This window comes from Bidens hawaiensis, unplaced genomic scaffold (genome assembly GCF_021521415.1).
Source record: "Bidens hawaiensis isolate Kalapana, Puna unplaced genomic scaffold, B.hawaiensis_p1.1 tig00020791_1, whole genome shotgun sequence".
Classification (NCBI taxonomy): domain Eukaryota; kingdom Viridiplantae; phylum Streptophyta; class Magnoliopsida; order Asterales; family Asteraceae; genus Bidens; species Bidens hawaiensis.
This window is the reverse complement of record NW_027493202.1, coordinates 263438-284071: the sequence shown is the minus strand read 5'-3', so window position 1 is coordinate 284071 and position 20634 is coordinate 263438. Positions and strand designations below refer to the sequence as shown.

Below are 20634 nucleotides of genomic sequence, written 5' to 3'. Positions count from 1 at the left end.
TAGCCTTTAATACCTAAAAATACATATGATTTTAAAACTAAAAGTTTTCGGGTTGACCCGAAACCTAGAATTCGGACCCAAGAACCAACCCAAATTACTTCGGTTCAGGTTCGGGTTAGTATTTTCTTGGGTTTGAGTTTCTCGAGTCAGGTTAGTTTCGGTTCATGTACGGGTTTTCTTGGGTTGGGTTTCATGTTACGTGTAAAAGTGGCAGCCATGCATACTTTCAACGATTATAAATAGAATCACTACATTCATTTTATGCAACTTTAAATCTCTAATATTCTTTTAACTCAGAATAATCACTATTATTTGAACATGATACTAATGTTAGTATGTATTTTTCATTTTCCTGGCAATTACATTCATATGAAATAAACAAATCATTTTGTTATATTTAAATTTTCGGTTTTTATGTTGTTTGATTATACAATTTTTAATTGTAAAATATAAAGTCAATTAAAAATTTGTCATACACAGAATATTAATGACAACAAATTTATCATGATCAATCAATTTCAATTTGTAAAGATTTTAAGGATAATTATATTATCAAAGTTCAGGTATATGGTTTTTGAGATAATCATGTTTTTTTTTTTTGGATAAACATGAGGAGATGTTCTTAAATGACATCATATTAATTGATTAAAAGCTATGATATTTTATGTGTATGAATATTTTTTTTTATTAGTATCATGGATATATTATCATTTATCTAAAGTTGGTATGTACTTGGAGAACCTTTTTTGTTACTACGGACAACTATATATAGCTATATTAAGAGTTATAAGCAGGCTTATATGTTACTTTATTAAGAGTTACAAGCAGACATGAACTAAAAATTTTGATTTTTGATAAACAATGTATACATGCTAATACAATCACAAATGTAAAGAAAGTTTTTACCTATTTGTAACATATTTGTGTAATCTTAGTTATGTATTTTTTATAATTTTAATTTAATTTTAACTATATTAACAATATATGATCAATTTGTTGACTGTATTTCACTTAATGGTCAAAGTTTAAAATTTTCAACAATTACCCGTGTAATACACGAGCCTCAAACTAGTAAATAATATAATACTAGAAGGGTGCCCGCGCGATGCGGCGAGAAACAAAAGTCATAGTAATCATGTAACAATTGTGGATGTTCAAGGTTCGTTTGAAACCTTGAAAGCGTTTGAACCAATCATCACTTTTGGTCAGTCGGTTTTCAAATGCTCAAACCATAGCAAACGGTTTTGGTTTATGGTTTATACAAAAAATTGGGTCATATAAAACCGGACCAGACAGTAAACTTATTATTGAAGCTCAATGGGTGAAATTAAACCATTAGTTACGATTCAGTTTAAAGTTTTAACGGTTTAGTTTCGGTTCTCAATAACAAAAAAAATTGAACTGACGGTTTGGCTCACGGTATAACTTAGAAACCGTTTAAAACCAAATTGTTAATACATATATGTAATATGTTGTTTTTTTATTTAAAAAATTATAGCAAAACCATACCCAAATTAAAGACAATAAAATGCTCATTTTTATGGTGCAATTTTTTATAAAAAATATTAACGTATAAAAAAGTTATTCGTTAGAAAATCGTTGGTGGGAAGTTATTTACAATTAAAATTTTAAGGAATGTATGGCTAAAGATAAGGGTCCAAAATAGTAACTATTTATTAAATTTACAAAGTTGTGTAAAGTTGAAGGGGTTATGTTGTAACCATTTCAAGACATATTTTTTTAATGGACAAGTTTGTCCATATCTTACATGTTATATAAGATGTACGTTAGCTATTAAAAATTGTAAATTACTTAAAAATGAGTGTCTTAATTTGCTCATGTCTCATGTATTATATATAGTATAGATAATATAATATAATCAACAAATAGGTAATTGAAATAATAAAATTTAAAAAAAAAATAGTTAAAAAGACGAAAATGCTCATGACTTAACAATAGAAACAAACGGAGTTAGTGATTTGGACGATATTGACGAGAATCATGAAACCTCAATGGTCCATATGCAAATAATAATAATAAAGTTTTTGGATGAAACTTGTAAAAATAACCAAACCTCAATGACTAAAATGTCACTTTACCTAAAAACAAAAAAGAAAAACGTGAGAATAGTTTGCTATGAAAAAAGTCAGCTTTTTATATTCATTTCATAAGTCGGATATAGTAATGCTACATAAACATCACCTTAAAAACATGCGTCGATGTCTTTATCACATCATACGGGTTTTATAAGGTTAAATCAAGTATACATGCCAAAGGCTTTCATGTTACACGGTTTGTCTGATCAAGCAAAAATGATTTAGTCAGTAGTTACATTACTAGTTTATTTATATTTAAAATATCATAATTCATATGAATTATACCCCCCCCCCCCCTTACTATTTTCATCTTTTATACGACCGTATAACCACCTTACCTTATCATACGACTTCTATAACACATCAGTGGTGTCTAGATAGTGTGTTTGTATAGCTATGACCTTTAGATATTATCATATGATTATTTGTAGTCGTGTTTATTAAAAAAAATGCTTGGAAATTTTTGAATACATATTTAAAAAGTTTAGAATAATGTTTTCTTATTTAATTAAGATATAAGTTATTCTCACACCATATAGGTTATTTGGACATCATATGCGCCTATACGGCTTGTGTAGGGGCTATACGAGCCATATAGGTGGAAAATTTTGTCGTTTTGTGATGGAGAGTGCCAGGTGTTTGAAGCCTATACGGCTTGTATAGGGGCTATACGACCCATATTTTTCTTGAAATGTCCTATTTTCAACTATGAAAAATGTTACAGATTGTTATAATACCTACGTTTTAAGCAAGTTCCATACTCCATAACATAACACAAGCTTAAACAATATATATTTTTAGTAATTAAGTGAACATGGTATTCCTAAGGATGGAATAGAAATCGAACCCGATGAAAAGAAAGTTGAAACTTGAAATATTTGAAACGAATATTTTGGTATGAAACTCTATATAAGATTAGTTTTATAAAATAGTATGTTGTTAGATGATACCTATCAAATTACCCATCTCCTTTTACCCACATTGATAGTATGTCGAATATTTTCGTTAATTAACTTTAAAAAAAATCCAATTACAACATAGAGGCATGTAAGCGGGCAACAAGCTGCGCCGCCACCCCCTTTTGAATGGCAAAACCGATCCTACTAAAAACAAAGTTATCGTTCTTCGGCGTCGTTGAGTTACTGTGCACGACCCGCTGAACTCTTTTTAGAAACGTAGCAGCATCGGGGGGGAGAGACCCAAATGTATCAAAAGCAAAAGGGATAAATGCATGTTGATTCTCAACACATGCCTTCTCGTGCTTAGTAATTTTTCCTGTTTCTGCCTTTAGCACCGCTTGCCTAGCAACAAACCCGGTGTCCCTAAGCCCGACAAGAGGGGACAACCCAGTAAGGTCCACACAAGCATGCCCCCCCCTCATCCAAACACAAGAATGTCCGCTGGTCGGAGAGTAGACCTTCTGAAGAAACACTAACCGAACCCCGGGCAGGTTACTGGTAACCTGGGGGTTGGAGAGATGTTTCCCACGAGGGGTTAGACCCTTGGAAGATGGTTCTTCTGATAACCTGCAAAACAGACACCGTGAGCTCGTCACTGAGAAGGGGGGGGTTCCTCCTTATGACCACCCTCCGGCGTGAGAATCAGACTAGAGTGCTCTTTAAATATAAAAGTATATTAAGAGATTGCTAGAGCAGATATCAGGTATATTATGATAAGATATGATAAGATGAGATGGTCATACCATTTGTGGTATTTATAGCCGAAGGTAGGTTTCCAAAGAGGTATGGCCGGCTGCAACAGTATTCCTGTTCCACCAACAGTAGCCTACGCACGTGCCCTGCTGGTAGTTGGTGGGTAGGTAGCGGCTGATAGTGACCAGGCCTGCTGTATACTATTCCTGTTCCACCAACTGACGGCTACGCACGTGGTATGGCAGTAGTTGGTGAGTAGGCAGCGGCTAATAGTGATACAGTACAGGAGCATGCTGCTCGCCATACTGTATCAGTGAGCTGTCGTATCTCTGATCAGATCTTTCGCCCATACCTCGTCAGGTACAGTAAAAGATCCTTCAGTATACGGACTGGCTTATTTGGGCGGGAGTATTCCCCCTCCCGCCTCTGTGCGGGATTGCTCCCGGCTTGGCTCATTCCTTCAGGTGACACTGATCGAGAGCTAAGTGCCTTGTGCGTGTAGCCATGCTGCGCGGGTGGCCTTCCCTAATGGCTTGTATCCGAGGCTGCGGGGACAGGCGGAGTCCTTCACCATTGGGAGGCATTTCCTGCGGGACCAGCTTGCGTACTGCGCGTAAGGACGTCACGTCTCTGAGCATGGTTGGTCCTGCGGATCCAGTTGGTCTCTGCGCAGACGTTCCTGTTTAAGGTGAGTCTTGCGGGTCCAACTGGGCTCTGCTGGGACCTACCTCTTCAAGTCCCCCCAGTCCAATGTTCTTCTCATGAGTGTTTAATGAAGTAAGGTGAACTTTTGGACTTGAGCAAAGGGTTTTTGAAAAGGGTTTTGTAAGGTTTTCCATGGGGATTCTTTCCGCGGAAGTCCTTGTCACTTGCAGAAATGCCCGAGTTTCCTGCTTGGTCTTTGGGTATGATGCGGGTAGGTCTGTAACCTCCTCGCAAGTCAGGAGCATTGAGTCCCAGTTGTATGTATTTTCCATGAGGTTTTGGTAGTTTTGAACATAGTGATCAATTATGTTAAGACCACCAATTCCACCCTGGAGCTTCAAACAACGTAGTTCTCGATGTTCCCGCTATGCGGGGATGCCATTTCCGTTTCCGCAAGCATTGCCCAGAAGATCCTTCTTGGTTTCAATTCCCAGCGGAGCGCTAGGTATGTGAAGGGTTTTGCCTTAACACTGTACCTGCGCTCGTCTTACGGTTACTTTACTGTCAAGGTATTCCTGGCGTCAATTCCCTGCGGGTGCTAGGTATGTGAAGGGTTTTGCCTTAACACTGTACCCGCATCTGTCTTACGGTTACTTGTTTGCCGAGGTACTTGGCTTCAATTCCCTGCGGGTGCTAGGTATGTGAAGGGTTTTGCCTTTACACTGTACCCGCATCCGTCTTACGGTTACTTGTTCGCCAAGGTTTTCTTGGCTTCAATTCCCTGCGGGTGCTAGGTATGTGAAGGGTTTTGCCTTTACACTGTACCCGCGTCCGTCTTACGGTTACTTGCTTGCCAAGGGGTAAAGGGGTATTTTCCCGCTTACTTTTTAATACTCGAATTTTGAATTTTGAAATTCGAAGAGTTGGTGAAAAGATAAACCTCTGAAACGTCGTGCGACGGTTTCTTCTGACTGTGTCAGGACGTGCAGGAAGTTATGGTGACGTGACAGAACATGGTCATTCCAGTCGCTTTTTCAGGCGCGTGGGAGCGATTTTTCGGGGCGCGGTGGGGCCGCGAAATTACTGGCACACGTCCTTTCAATAGCTGTTGCCAGCTTGCTTTTTGCCACGTGTCATAGTTTCATTGCACATTTGATTTCTCTCTCCTCCGCATTAAATTCACCGCATTAATTGCGATTACTATATAAAGGGGGAGAGGGTTATTTGCAATTCACACTTTCCACTTTCATCTCTTCTTCTCAAGTAATTTCCGGCGAATTTTTCTGTTTAGTAAAGCATTACCCTGAAATCTCTTCTCGTCTTTCTTCCACCATGTCTTCTCATGATGCTGATGACCAGAAGACTGCTGGCGAATGCCAGTGCTCTCTTCCTGTCGATCTGTACCAGTATATCATCAGGAAGTTCATGCTCGAGTCTCTCGAGCCTGAGTTTCCTGAACCCCACCATACTGTGTACGATGCCCCTAGTGGCAAGATCGGGGTTTATGCTGCATTCTTTGTCTACGGGAACCTTAGGTTTCCGTTGACAAAGTTTGTGTACCGTGTCCTAGAGAGGCACGGTGTGCACCTGACAGAGGTGCACCCCATGGCCATTGCCAAGGTCCGGCACTTTGAGTGGGTGTGCCGGATACTGGGCCTTGAGCCCCTCGTTGATCGCCTGATGACCTTCTATACATGGAGGTGCATCCAAGGGTGGTACACTCTTACAACCCGTATCAAGGGTTTAAAGATTTGTACCACCGAGCGGAGTCTTCGCTCCTGGAGAAGAGAGTTCTTCTTCATATCCGCTCGCGCCATCCCCATTGCCATGAAGTTCAAGAATGGCCAGGCGCTTCCGAACCTTCCCGCCCTCAACTACGAGGAGGCGGAATGGTTCTCGAAGATTTCCCGGGTACAGTCCCCGGTTTTCCGTTTTCCGGAGTCGGCGATGGTGATGCTGGGGATGAGCCGGGTGTGGAAGGCGGCGAATGCGGATAAGGTTCCGATCGTCCTTGAATATGGTTCGAACTCTGTCCCTTATGGTACGTCTTGTTTCATTTTGCTGACTTCGATTTTTACTAACTTTCTTGATTTCAGAGGGGAACGATCTTCAGTCGCTCCTGAATCCGCGGGAGGAAGATGGTCCTGCGCGGATGGGTACTCGTGCTCTGGACGAGAACGAGTTGCCCATCTTAGAGCAGACCGCGGGTCGGTTCGTGGAGGTTTACCCGCCAGGCCAAGAGATCCTGAGCCACCGACGGCCAGGTAAGCCTATCTTCTACCCTGAACCTCTCAATGCTGTGCCTGCTGCTGGAGTTCATGACATTTCTTCTTCTGAGGAATCCGCAGAAGGTCCTCCATTGGTGCGGAAGAAAAAGGCTGCCGTCGGGAAGGGCAAGGAGAAGGTGGCCTCTACGGCCGACCCGGGTAGTCCTATCTGACTCGGAGTCAGATAATGCAGAGGTGGCGGGGAAGCCCGGTGGTGAGGAGACCACCGCTCCGGAGGCTGCAGGTGTTACCTCCGGGGAGGCAGCGACGACGACGGTTACCGGTGTCAAGAGGCCGGCTCCATCGGGTTCGCCCCCGCTCGTCCGTGCGTTCAAGCTCAAGAAACCCCGTGAGTACCCCCATAATTCTTGTCTAGATTTGTTGTTTCAAATAAATTTTTCTAACACTTTTGCTTGTGCAGGTGTGGATGTTGACGCATTCCAGGGTGGAGTTGGAGCAAGTGTTCCCCCGCCAATGACGGTAGGCTTGGTCAGCCTTCCCGAGGAGTCGACCCAGGCGTCTGCTTCCGCTGGTTCCAGCCTTCCTGAGGCTGTTCCAGCTGAGAAGGTGTCTCCGCCGGCCGTGAGTGCAATTTTTACAGCATCTTTCACGGAGCCGGCGGTTACTGTTGCTGAGGAGGCGGTGCCAACAACGGCTACCACAGCGGCTGCCACTATACCTGCGCCACCGGCACCGACGGCCGGACCATCAGGTACACGCCGGGCTTTCCGCCGATCTATGCCACCTTCCCGTCTGCCTGACCTGTTGGATGGATTTCCTTTAGGTTCAGGTGATGGGTTTGGCGGCTATCGGCCTGTTATTGACCCTACAGGTACGTAGGGTTCTTTTTTTCCCTTATATATTTTTATCATCTTTTCCTAACTGCCTTTGTTTTTTTTTTTTTTTTTTTTTTTTTTTTTGCAGTGTCGGATTCCAATGAAGTGTATGTTCCAAGATGGAACATACGCCGAGGAACAACCCTTCGCACCCCTGTGGAGTGCGTGGACTGGGCTCGCCACGCTGCTCCTCCTGGTGCGTTGGGGGAAGCCATGGCTAGCTACCAAGAGGGTAGGCTAACCAATGAGCTTCGGGTTCTCCAGGCCCGGACGCAGCCCCGCGTCGAGCTGCTTTGTCGTGAAAACGACAAGTTAAAAGCAGCTCGCGCCAAAGATATATCTGAAGCGCGGGCTCTTCGGGAGGAGAACCGGCAGTTGGCCGCTGCCGCAGCCGAGAAGGAGAAGGCATTCAAGGCCCTCGAGGTTGAAGTCCAGGCGCGACTCGAGGCCCGCTCCAAGGCTGCCCAAGCTGTGAATGAACAGCTTCGGCTGGCCAAGGAGACTGCGCGAAACTCAACTGAGAGGGCTGCCAAGGCTGAAGCTGTTGCTGAGCCACTTCGCGAAGAGAATGAGCAGCTTAAATGCAAATTAAAGGCTCTTCAGCATGCTCATGATGCCTTGGCAATGGAAGACGCCAAGAAGCTGCAAGAGATTCTTGACCAGAGGGGGGTGCTTGACCAAACCGAGCGGAAGCTTAAGGGCGTCGAAGAGGCTGCCGCAAAGGAAGTATTACTTGCCAATCTGAACCAAAGCGAAGCCGAACGCGCCCGTGACGAAGTGCAAGCTACCCTCCAATGGCTACTTCGAGAAGCGTTGCCTCAGGTATCCTCTTTTTTTTTCTCTTTTCTACTTGTAATTAGAAAATGTTCTAACTTGTAATTTTCTTTTGTAGGTTGTGCGTCGGGTCCTTTCAGAGACCTCTTACGACGATGCAATGAGCGCAGCCCTCAACGCTTCTCATGAGGATGGGGAGAAGACTGGTTTCCTGCTTGGTCTAGGGTTTGCTGAGAGAGGCTTTCCGCCCTCCAACTTCCCTTTATTCAATGTTAATACTGAAGTTGCTTATGACCAAGCTGTGAACCAGTATGCTGCCTTCCCGCATCCAGTGGTGGAGAAGGTGAATGAAGCTGCTGCTGCTGATGATGGGCTAAACATCCTTAAGGCTTTCCTTGGGCAGCCACGCTCAGACGGTGCTGGTCCAAGCGGAGGTGGCCCTGAAGCCTGATCCTGAAGATCTCTTCCCACCGTTAGGATAGACAGCTTTGTATAGATTTCTTTTAGGCGGGTAGTTACCCGGCCACTGTTGTAATACATCATTGAAATATTAATCTTTTTGCGTATAAGACTGTTATTTCCTTCTTTGGGTTCCTTGCTTTATAAACTTTATGACTTGCATACTTAGTTTAAATTAGCAATTTTCCAAGTGTTCAGAATAAGAACCTTTGAACGTGGTTGATAGTGGGTTAAAGTTTCGCTTCCTCCTTCGTAATTGTGCGGGTAGAACCGTCACTTGCACTTAGAAGGATGGCAGAACTTTACCCTTATCTGACCTGCGTGTAGGTTTCTCATCTTTTGAGGATAAGTTAACCTTTGAACGTGGTTGATAATAGGTGTGAAGTTTTGCTTCCTCTTTCGTGATTGTGCGGGTAGAACCGTCACTTGCACTTAGTAGGATGGCAGAACTTTACCCTTATCTGACCTGCGTGTAGGTTTCTCATCTTTTGAGGATAAGTTAACCTTTGAACGTGGTTGATGATAGGTGTGAAGTTTTGCTTCCTCTTTCGTGATTGTGCGGGTAGAACCGTCACTTGCACTTAGTAGGATGGCAGAACTTTACCCTTATCTGACCTGCGTGTAGGTTTCTCATCTTTTGAGGATAAGTTAACCTTTGAACGTGGTTGATGATAGGTGTGAAGTTTTGCTTCCTCTTTCGTGATTGTGCGGGTAGAACCGTCACTTGCACTTAGTAGGATGGCAGAACTTTACCCTTATCTGACCTGCGTGTAGGTTTTTCTCATCTTTTTAAGAATTTTGTTTTGAACCGTTCGACGCGCGGTTGTTGGTGCAGTTCCCTCGAATGATTCATGCGGGATAGACCGGCACTTTCATTTAATGGGATGAACTCCTTCAACTAACCTGCGTGAAGGTTTGCCACGTTGTTGGGTTCGTGCGGGTAAGACCGCCTTCCCACGCAACGACTTCACGTAATATGAATGTCGTCCAGTGTTGGATAGTTTTAACCATTCGACGCGCGGTTGTTGACAGGTTATTCAGTTTCCTTAATGATTCATGCGGATAGACCGGCACTTTCATTTTTGGGTGCTGAATTTTTTCCCCTTCAACTGACCTGCGTGAAGGTTTGTTACGTTATTGGGTTCGTGCGGGTAGGACCGCCTTCCCATGCAATGACTTTACGTAATTATGCGGTGAAAACCGGCATAATAGTGTCCAGAAAAGTATAAATGTAAAATCATCATCTTCGATGTTCTAGAGAGAATCATTTCCATTAGAAGTGGCTCTTGGCCTTTTCTTTACAAATTGGAATTGATTTACATGCAGACTGTGTAAATGAGCTCCCTTCCATGTTGTTGGGATGGGAGCGCCATCGAGCCGACACGCACCTGTTTCGGGATCTCGTTCTTTACGCAGCATGTAGTCTATTGAAGCTGATTTTTTATTCGTGTTTACCCCAGCCGTGGTTCCACACGCACCTGCCTGCCTGCTTAGATTTTATTTCGCCACGAGGTGCGCGAGCGTCCCATCTCTGACGAATGTTTCGACCATGTCTTTTACGTCTATGCATTCTTCAGTGTTGTGGCCTTTTGTTCTGTGATAGTCACAGTACTTGCTCCGATCGGCATCGTGACGATGTCGGATTTCTGGAGGCTTTGGCCATGGGAGCTCTTCATTAGCAAATATGTCAGTGACGCTTTTGGTAAGTGGCGTCCATCTGGGGTTCCGGTGCGGCTTTACATTATCCCTTTCACCCAATCGGTGTTGTAAGCCGGATGAGGTGTCAAAGTTTACCCTTGACTGCCAAATGCCTTGCTTCCGTTTTTTGTTCAATCGGGCGGTGAGGACGTTGTCCTCTCTCGTCCTCTGGGTGTAAAGGTTTGTGTTCTGCGGAAGGTCTCTACCCAGTTGCTTCTCCGTTTCCGCATAGCGTTTGGCTGCTGTCATGATGCCATCCCATGTGGATGGCATTCCGTCTTTACCCGTTAGGGTGCGGATAAGCTCTGGGTCTTGCGCACCCTGGATGAAGGCTGCGCGAACAAGATCCTCGCTGATATTGCCCAAACTTAACTTCTTTGAGTTGAAGCGAGTGATGAAGTTTGGCAGAGATTCATCTTCTTCCCGTGTGCATTTGAGGATTGTCCATTGCTCCTCGGTATACTTTCGCTGCTGGCTGAAGTGTTGGCTAAACTTCTGCTGGAAGTCTGCCCAGTCGTAAATGTGGTTAACCGGTAAACGATCAAACCAAGCCCTAGCAGCCCCCACCAGCGTCATTTGGAACATGTAACACCACGTGGGTTCCGTCCAATTGCTAACGGTTGCCCCCGCTATGAACCTGTTCAAATGATCGTCTGGATCAGATAGGCCGTCATATGTGCCTATGTTAGGCATTTGTTTAGCACTTTTCGGGGCAATTGCTTCAGCAATGTCCCTTGCAAATTTGGACGTTCCTGCATTTGTAACGTTTGGTCTGAACGTTTTAGAGAAGTCTCGTGGACTTCCATCTATGCTTTTTGGTTTGAAGGCTTGTCCAAAATGCCTTTTTGGTTGGGTTTTCGTTTCTTTACGCTTCCCTTTTGCCTTATGACGAGGGTTCGCGTCGGAGTCGGATTCCTCCGAGTCATCCTCCCAGTATTCGAATTCGTCGGCCTGTTGCACGGAACGCAAGCGTTCGTTCAACTCAGCCTGGAATTCCTTTTGTCGTGCCTCCGCCCATGCCTTGACTTCGTCGAGAGTCTGGCGGGGGAGTCTTCGTTTTTCAAACTGGGTATCGGTGGATCCCAGTAGGCGGTCATTTACTGCACTTGCCCCTGCTTTAGTAAGTGGGGTAGTGTTCGTAAAATTTACTTCACTTGCTCCGGCTTCGGTAGCCGGAGTAGTGTTTGTAAAAACTGTGTTGCCGGTATTCCCCCCAATAGCTGGGGTTGTGGTTACCGGAATTTCTCTAACCATCTTTTGTATAAAGTTTTGAAAAAACTGGAGAAAATTGTAGTTCTAGCTTTATGCACGGATGGCGCCAATGAAGAAACACTAACCGAACCCCGGGCAGGTTACTGGTAACCTGGGGGTTGGAGAGATGTTTCCCACGAGGGGTTAGACCCTTGGAAGATGGTTCTTCTGATAACCTGCAAAACAGACACCGTGAGCTCGTCACTGAGAAGGGGGGGGTTCCTCCTTATGACCACCCTCCGGCGTGAGAATCAGACTAGAGTGCTCTTTAAATATAAAAGTATATTAAGAGATTGCTAGAGCAGATATCAGGTATATTATGATAAGATATGATAAGATGAGATGGTCATACCATTTGTGGTATTTATAGCCGAAGGTAGGTTTCCAAAGAGGTATGGCCGGCTGCAACAGTATTCCTGTTCCACCAACAGTAGCCTACGCACGTGCCCTGCTGGTAGTTGGTGGGTAGGTAGCGGCTGATAGTGACCAGGCCTGCTGTATACTATTCCTGTTCCACCAACTGACGGCTACGCACGTGGTATGGCAGTAGTTGGTGAGTAGGCAGCGGCTAATAGTGATACAGTACAGGAGCATGCTGCTCGCCATACTGTATCAGTGAGCTGTCGTATCTCTGATCAGATCTTTCGCCCATACCTCGTCAGGTACAGTAAAAGATCCTTCAGTATACGGACTGGCTTATTTGGGCGGGAGTATTCCCCCTCCCGCCTCTGTGCGGGATTGCTCCCGGCTTGGCTCATTCCTTCAGGTGACACTGATCGAGAGCTAAGTGCCTTGTGCGTGTAGCCATGCTGCGCGGGTGGCCTTCCCTAATGGCTTGTATCCGAGGCTGCGGGGACAGGCGGAGTCCTTCACCATTGGGAGGCATTTCCTGCGGGACCAGCTTGCGTACTGCGCGTAAGGACGTCACGTCTCTGAGCATGGTTGGTCCTGCGGATCCAGTTGGTCTCTGCGCAGACGTTCCTGTTTAAGGTGAGTCTTGCGGGTCCAACTGGGCTCTGCTGGGACCTACCTCTTCACCTTCCTTCACGCGGATCCGAAAAGAAATTCACAGGAGCCTCTTTTCTTACCGAGATTCCCGCCCCTTTTAACACATCACAAAGGACATCCCTGACCAAATCATGTCTGTATTTAAACCCCGGGAGTTCTTTGCAATGAACCGCGTGTTCACCAAAATTATCTAAAGACACCTTACGACAGACCGGGCATGGCTCATCAACTAGGAACATGGGGATCATTAAACATTTAAGAATGGCTCGGTACTCCACTGCTGACATGTGCTGGCCTAACCCTTCGATGGGGGTTACAGTCAAAAAGTCTTGAGCATGAGGAGACTGAAGACATTTTAATACCGCTCTCTAACGAGAGGACATGCCAAACTTTTCTCCCAAACTTTGGACAGTTTTACTGTAAAGGGCACTCGCCAAAACATTTTGGGCTTTAGGTGGTGGGTGTCCTTATTAGCGAACCCGCCAAGATCAAGATCAGGAATAGAGTTGTGCAAACAATCCATCGCACGCCCAAAATCAGAATCTAACCCATCAACACCACAATCACGCAAAATGTGGTCTTGTAATTTCCAAGATTGTGTTCTCGAGACTACGAAAGCTTAGGCGAAACATCCTCAGCTGAATATAACCCTAAACCACCAAAATGGATAGGGAGAGAGGCCAGTCTCCGTTGAAAATCACCAAAAAACGGACCCCCACATACCACAATATCCTCAATCGCCGCTCGAAGCCCTTTGTCAAAAACAGAGACAACTTCTTTAACAAACATAGGCTGACATGTTCGGAGTCCAAACAACACCTTAGCTACCCCCATACATGAACGAAGCAAGAAGCTCATATTGAGGGTCACGTAGGCGAGAAAGACATCTCATTAGTTTCACTGCTCTTGAAGCTCTAGTAATGGCCAAACTACTGATGAACTCAGCGTCCCAGCTAACCGTTATAACTTAAATAAAATAAAATAAAGCTATTATATAACCGTTATAAACATAGTTGAGGTATTAATAATTTGAGTCACATTTTACGTGAGTAATTTTTAACCTAAGACCATAGAGAGGCATATCTAATACCCTCGTTGATGCTCAGTGTGAACAACTAAACATGAAACTGGAATAAAAAAACCTCAAGTCTCATAATTCATCCGTTGTCATCCCTATGTGTTATTAAGCTAAATCTAACGGGTTAATTACGATTGTTTGTATGCTTAAATATAACTACGTAGTGATTACTTGCAAGGTGATCCAAGAATTGCATCTCTCAAGATGTGATTATATGTATGACAACCACTGTTGGTCAATGTCATGAGCGTTCATGATTTGGTTCCCATTTATTGTGATTCGAATTTTGGCCTAAATTAATAACCATCATTTCGAAAAACAACCTTCTTTAGTTCCCACTTTGAAAAAATAGCACAAATAACCACCATTTTGAAAAAATAGCACAAATGAACCGGTTAGACTGGCCCAGTCAAACCTAGACAGTCGGTTTAAACAGTTGAGACCGGCCGGTTTCAACTCATTGTGAAGATCACTATTTGCATAAATTTTCTTAACAATCAGAAATTTCACAATACAATTTAATAACTACATGTTAAAAACCTGCAACAATAAACATAAGACCCTAGGGTACACTTTAATGCCCAGCACGTTAAAGCTAATTTGACAAAGGTTAACAATTAAAATTCTTTACACTCACACACTAAATTAAGAACTGTTTTTAAATTAAATTAGGGGAGTTAAGCGAGATTGAACCATTTCCTTTACATGAGATGAAATAAAAGGTGGTATGGTAAGTTATACGTCACCTACGTGGAGCTAATTAAGACACATGAATTTATACTCCATGGCCTAAAAGAAGGTAAACAGCTGGCTAAAAGCAGCACACTCTGAACCAAAACATTAAACCTAACTTTTACACTAAAAACATCTCAAACTAGCTGCAACAGCCGATTTGCTTCGATTTGGGTGGGTTAAAATGGTTTATCAACACCAAAACTATAGTTTGGTGTTTGATTTTGAATAACCTTTGAAGTAAATGACTGAATAACTATTAGAAAACTTGAATAAAAAATATATTTAACTATCACAACACAAACACAAACACCACAAAAGATGAAACCAAGAAAAATTTAACAAAAATGACGAGCCACCATAATAGTGGCTAAATCTCGTACACAATGACCTTTCCCCAAATTTGTACTTAAAACTCACAGTACAAAAAAACATTCAACATACGACATTCCCTGTCCCGACCCAAAACTTCAGACACGTACCATAAAAAAACGCATATTTTTCAATTACCAAATTTACCCACATACTGAAAACACGCGCCCAATCATCCCTTGAGTCCAAGTAGCAGTCTCCTTAAGCTGCTCATCATCAGATTGAAGACACTCTCCCAAAAACTCGCTACAAAATGCCAAATCTTTGATAAACACCTTCACATGTGAACCAAGTGCATCTGCAAGATCTCCCAACACTGCTACTGCTGCTCTCACCACACTCTCATCCCTGCAAAACTCATAGTATTTCACCTATAACATTTTCTTTAAACCCAATTTATTTATGAGCGTGTGTGGTGCGGTTATTGACTAAAACCAAACTTTCGATTTTATGATTTTTTAAAAACCATTTGTTTCGGTTTTTTCGGTTTTTGGGTTCGATTCGGTTATGGTTGCTGTTTTTTTGGTTTTACTAATAGAGCCAAAACATTTTGGGCAAAAAAAAAACACCCGACCCAAGATATTGAAATTGGGCATGCTATATTTTTTTATTATTTAAACTAATGATTAATAGAATATTGAATATTTGGGTTTAAAATATTAATAGCTAAGAAAAGATACATTTAAAATCAAAATCAAAATCAAAATTAAAAGTACTAGTATTAATAGTTATTAACCATATGTTAAAACTAAACAAATGCACGGTACTAGTATTAATAGTTATTAACCATATGTTAAAACTAAACAAATGCACGTTAGTAGATTTTGTTTTAATAATGGTTACGCTTAAAATATTATGGTTATTTCAATTTTTTGGTTATTTCGATTCTTAACAAAATCCAAAACCGAACCAAAACCAATATTTCGCTTTTTGCTAAAGTTCAAAACCGAACCGTCGGCTTCTAATTCGGTTCAGTTTTTTTGGTTTTATCAGTTTCAAATCGATTTTTCAGTTTTGTGCACACCCCTAAATTTATTAATACAACTCAATATACCTGTTAGCATCCTTAGCAACAGCTTCTATAAACTTTAACAGATGAGAAGCGTAAGGCAACATAATCTCAGCCTTTGAACCCTTAAACCCTTGTAAAATACCCGAATACGCTTCAAAGATGCTTCTTTTCAACTGATTACCATATTCCACCATCTCTTCATCAGTAACATCTATCTGTGCACACACTTCAGCAGCTCCTTGCATCATTGGGATTGCATACGCAACATACTTTTCAAAATGCTCACCAATCGCAAGCGCCACATCACCAAAGCATGAAAAAATTGGAGGCTTAACGGACCGATGTAGATCGCCACTAGAAAGATCCTTAAGTAGAAGTGTCATGATGTTATCACAATACGGTAATATTTTGTCATCTAAAGCCCGACATATGTCACCAACCACACCAACCGAGATCGAACAAACTTGATATTCTTCAAAGTTTTGAAGACCCTTTTCTAAATATTTGTAAAACTCAGACATGTACTTTTCAAACTCAGGTCCGGTGGCGTAAGCAAGAGCACCAATGGCGAGCATTGCTTCCTCGTGTACGGTTGAGCTACGACACGCAAACACTGAGAGAAATATAGTCATGATCTGATCTGCAGCTTGAAGTATAATGGGCTTGGTTTCATCATTACCCCCGAGTTTCTGAATGATTACTTGCAAGACACCACAGAGCAAAGCTTGCAAATCTCCTTGTTTTTCTTTATCATCAGATGACAGAATCTGAAGCTCGATTGTTTGTCCCAGTTTGGTCATGATAACAGGAAGAAGTTGTGTTATTATTTGAGATGATTCAGCAAGGTTAGAACATCTAACCACCTCATTCAAGGTTTCATAAGCAGCAGATCTTAACTTTGTATCGTTAGCATCATTACGTTCCGCAGTTGTGATAAGCGAGGAAATAATATTTGGAAGGTACGGTGTAAGTACAGATGAGCCGGTTTCAAAACCCTCATACCCTTGAGCAAGAAAATAGATGGCTCCACATACCTTCTCTGCAACATTTGGAGAATCTTTGATACTTTCTAGAAGAACCACCATAACTTTTTGAAAGTTAGTTGGTGAAATAACAGAAAAACCAGTAGCGGGACTATGCAACAGCTCAAAAATACGACCCAGAGTCCACGCGGTAGTGTCTTTCACATGACTGTTTTGATTCTTCATAGCATTAAGCAAAAAGTCCAACGCTGAGACAACCATTGGAGATAGTTTTTCAACACTCGGGCCTTCAAGAATTGATCCAAATGCATATGTGGCAGCCTCACGAGACCGCCAATCAGGCTTTGAAATGTTACCCTGCACAAAAGGCATGACTAAAGGCACTATGTCATCACCTACAGTTTTAGCAACGAGACCGAGACACGTCCCCCCTGCCATAGAAAGATTCCAGATTCCATCTTCTTGATCTTGTTCCTCATCTTGCTTCAATAAAGTTTCAAGCAACATGGGAACCAACATAGATAGAGCCTTTTTAATGAAACATGAATGCGCGTATGAATCAGAATCACCGGTTTCAAAATCTTGAAGCTCTATCTCTTCATCACAGATAGAACTCCAAAACTCAATTGCTTGAAGAGCAACACCTTCTTCATCTCCTTTAACAGCATTTGCAGTTAGCTCAAACAAAGTGGGCATATACGGCTCTAAAACTTCATAGTAAGTTGATGCTATCGAAACCAGACATTCAAACGCAGCTTGTCTAATATCTGCTTCTTTCGCCATGGCAGTTTCACAAACAACTTTCATAATATAGTTTCTCTCCATCTCGTTTTCAAAATTTGTTTGTGCGAAATCAAGAGCATTGTACAATGCTATCGTTGCTGCAAGACGGACCGACTTCGGTTCACTTACATTCATACCTTGAACCACAGCAGTGAGAACAGAGTTAACCTCATCTTGCACAAGATCATTGTGAGATATCTCTTCACATACATACCCAAGTGCCTCTAAAGTTGCCTGCTTTAATGATGCTGGCTTATCTTGCTGAGTCATGTTTCCAAGCAATGAACCAATAAGTTCAGGCCATTCTTTTCTTGGGATTTCAATGGAAGCAATCTTTGCAATGACTTGGGCAGCAGTGTGACCTGCTTCAGAAACGGATGAACCGAGTGTGTTTAACAACAAGCCTTTGACTTGGGATCTGAAGGATGCATCATTTGACATCCATCGTTGCACTAAGTGGTCCTTTGTGGTAGCATCTTTAGCATCCAAAGAGTTCTTGAGCACAATACCAGCCAACCTACGGGACTCGATAGGTTTACCATCGTTTGAGAGTTCAAGTGACAGAGAAAGAAGAAATCCAGGCAGGTTTTGCTCTTGAAACTGCCTAAGGTTGTTCTCTGCCTCGGTTCTGACCTTTGAATCAGCTGATTGAGCAGATAATAAGAATTGTGTGATCTCCACAGCCATTTTTCCTACTCAAAATAATGATTATTTTAAAGTCAGTGTTATCGTATTCAGCAAACATATCGGTACTTAGTTCCATACTTTAAACACGGTCTATAAAATATTATGCGTCCCTAGAACTCATAAATCACAGTTGTGAATTTGCCATGTTAGCAAGAAGCAAGAAAAACATATTAACAACAACCATAACAGCATGAGTAACAATTAGAAAACAGTGTTGCAGACTGTCAGTGACAGACAACCCGTCATAAATACTTAAAAAAAAAGTAGAACAGCATCACAGTGACTAACAACAAATGCTCAGAATAATTTTTAGCCTGCAAATCAACTGTAGCTTCTAATCAAAATGCGACTTCTTATTATTTTGCAAGTTATAACCATCTCAATCACTTTCGCATCCAATTTTACCAATGAAAACTCTCAGAACATAACAACAGAACTCTTAACATACACAAAAAATTTCAAATAACTGTCAATATGACTATCCTTGTACAAAAACTTATGGTAAAGAAGCATCACAGCTTTATATTAACAAACATCAATCAATCAAAATCTCCCAAACCAACTACTAACGTATCAATCAGTAAAAACCTTAACGAGTATACCTAAAAGTAACAGCATCAATCAACGAGTAAACTAAGATCTATAACCACGTAAGTAAAGCACTAACATCAAACAATCATTCAATCAAACCCTAGGCAGCGTAACATTCCAACCGGTAAACATAAACACGGAAGAAACAACAAATCCTTAAGCAAACACTAAGATCTAAGCTGAAACCTAACATAATCAAGCGTTATATAAACCCTAGCCTGACATTAGAACAACAATTAACAAATTATACCTAAATCGGATGACGGCAGATGAGATTTGAAGCACCGATATGAAGTGTAGAGAGAAGAGGTGTGCGTGTGTATATATTTATAGAGAGAGAGAGTATATATATATAATTTCGAATGAATGGTATGAAGCGGGAGGATGAAGAAGAAGAAGAAGGGGTGAAAAGGAACGGGCAGCTGACCGAACTGACCGAGACCGCCGACCTGTGTGTGTTTTTTCTAAAACCCTAGCCCATTTCGTATTCGGTGAGATGGATATAATTTGAATTCTTGCACGTGCCAGGAGCGTGCTATATGCCAATATTTTCCCCTGGCCCATTTGCATTCGGTGAGTCGCTATATCATGGACTCATGCTTCGAATTTAAAGCTATGTATATAACAAGAATTTTGTGACAACCTAAGAAATATTCCGGTTCGATTTCATCAAGTGTATGTTGTTAATAGAAAAAAACACTAAGGGGGTGTTTGTTTGGTACTTAATGGACCCATTCAGACATGAATATGTGAAGTGTTTGGCTAATTCAAAAGATACATCTGAATGGAGAATCTGAATGGAAAGGAGGACTAGAATAAGCCTTAACCTAATATAACCTCTTTCCCTCATCTGCAACCGTCAGCCTAACCATCGCTGCTCCCTACCTCCCAAATCGCAACTGACCTCCGAACAGATCTCAATCTCATCTGCTACCCAGGTAATTTTTTCAATCTAATAGCAATTTGCCAATTTTATATCCGAAATTGATGAACTCTTTGGTTCATCCTTTGTTCTCCTATCTGCTAAGTATGTGTAGTGTTTGTGTTCTTTGTTTTCCCATCCTTCATCACTTTTTATTTTTTAGATTTGGAATGCTATTAGAGTATGTGACAAACTTCTATAGAATGTTATAATCAATATTGAGTGATTAGCATAACAAATTGATCAAACTTTGTTTAGAGAACTAGACAAATTTTGTTTGTTTCTTTTATGTATTGCTTGTATTTTACATGATTTTTATTGTTGCTTTGAACACCAGTCAACTTTTTTTAAGGCTTGTATTTTTGATTGAATTACAGCCAACTTCATCTTCTAGTTATGATTAGGGGTGTTCATGGTTCGGTTTAAAACCATGAAATTGGTCATCGGTTAACAGCCGTTTTTTTTTGTATAACCTTTCCGTTGGTTCGTTTTAAAAAAATTCCGTTGGCTGCAGCAACACTGCACATGTCCTGTTTGTCGGGTCTCGTTACGTGAATACTTGACAAACGGTGCTCGTTGCAACCCTTGTTTAGTTCAGCCTTCGGATTCTCATCAAGAGCACATGACAGTTATAGGATGGACCCCACCAGTAATAGTCAACCATGGTGTACATGAAGCAGGACCAAATAGCTCAAACATGAACGATAATGATGGTCCAGCTGGCTCAAAAATCCGGTGAACAAATTGTTTGAAAGCCCGTCGGATGCTTTAGAACTTATAGATGTAAA

At 42.0% G+C, this 20634-nt stretch overlaps 1 protein-coding gene across 2 annotated transcripts; it reads right to left on the bottom strand.

Annotated features, from left to right (window-relative positions):
* Positions 1-14804: 14804 nt before the first annotated feature.
* Positions 14805-19314, bottom strand: LOC143561800 (importin subunit beta-1-like). 2 transcript variants are annotated; one of them, XM_077049779.1, is made up of 3 exons: positions 19175-19314; positions 15923-18341; positions 14805-15216 (listed from the first exon to the last, which is right to left on the bottom strand). In XM_077049779.1, exons 2-3 carry the CDS (start codon positions 18331-18333, stop codon positions 15012-15014), a joined length of 2616 nt encoding a protein of 871 aa, XP_076905894.1. In that variant the 5' UTR covers positions 18334-18341; positions 19175-19314; the 3' UTR covers positions 14805-15011. The 2 variants fall into 2 exon arrangements, with proteins under 2 accessions (XP_076905894.1, XP_076905893.1); XM_077049778.1 differs by having other exon boundaries at positions 15923-18338.
* Between the last annotated feature and the right edge of the window lie 1320 nt (positions 19315-20634).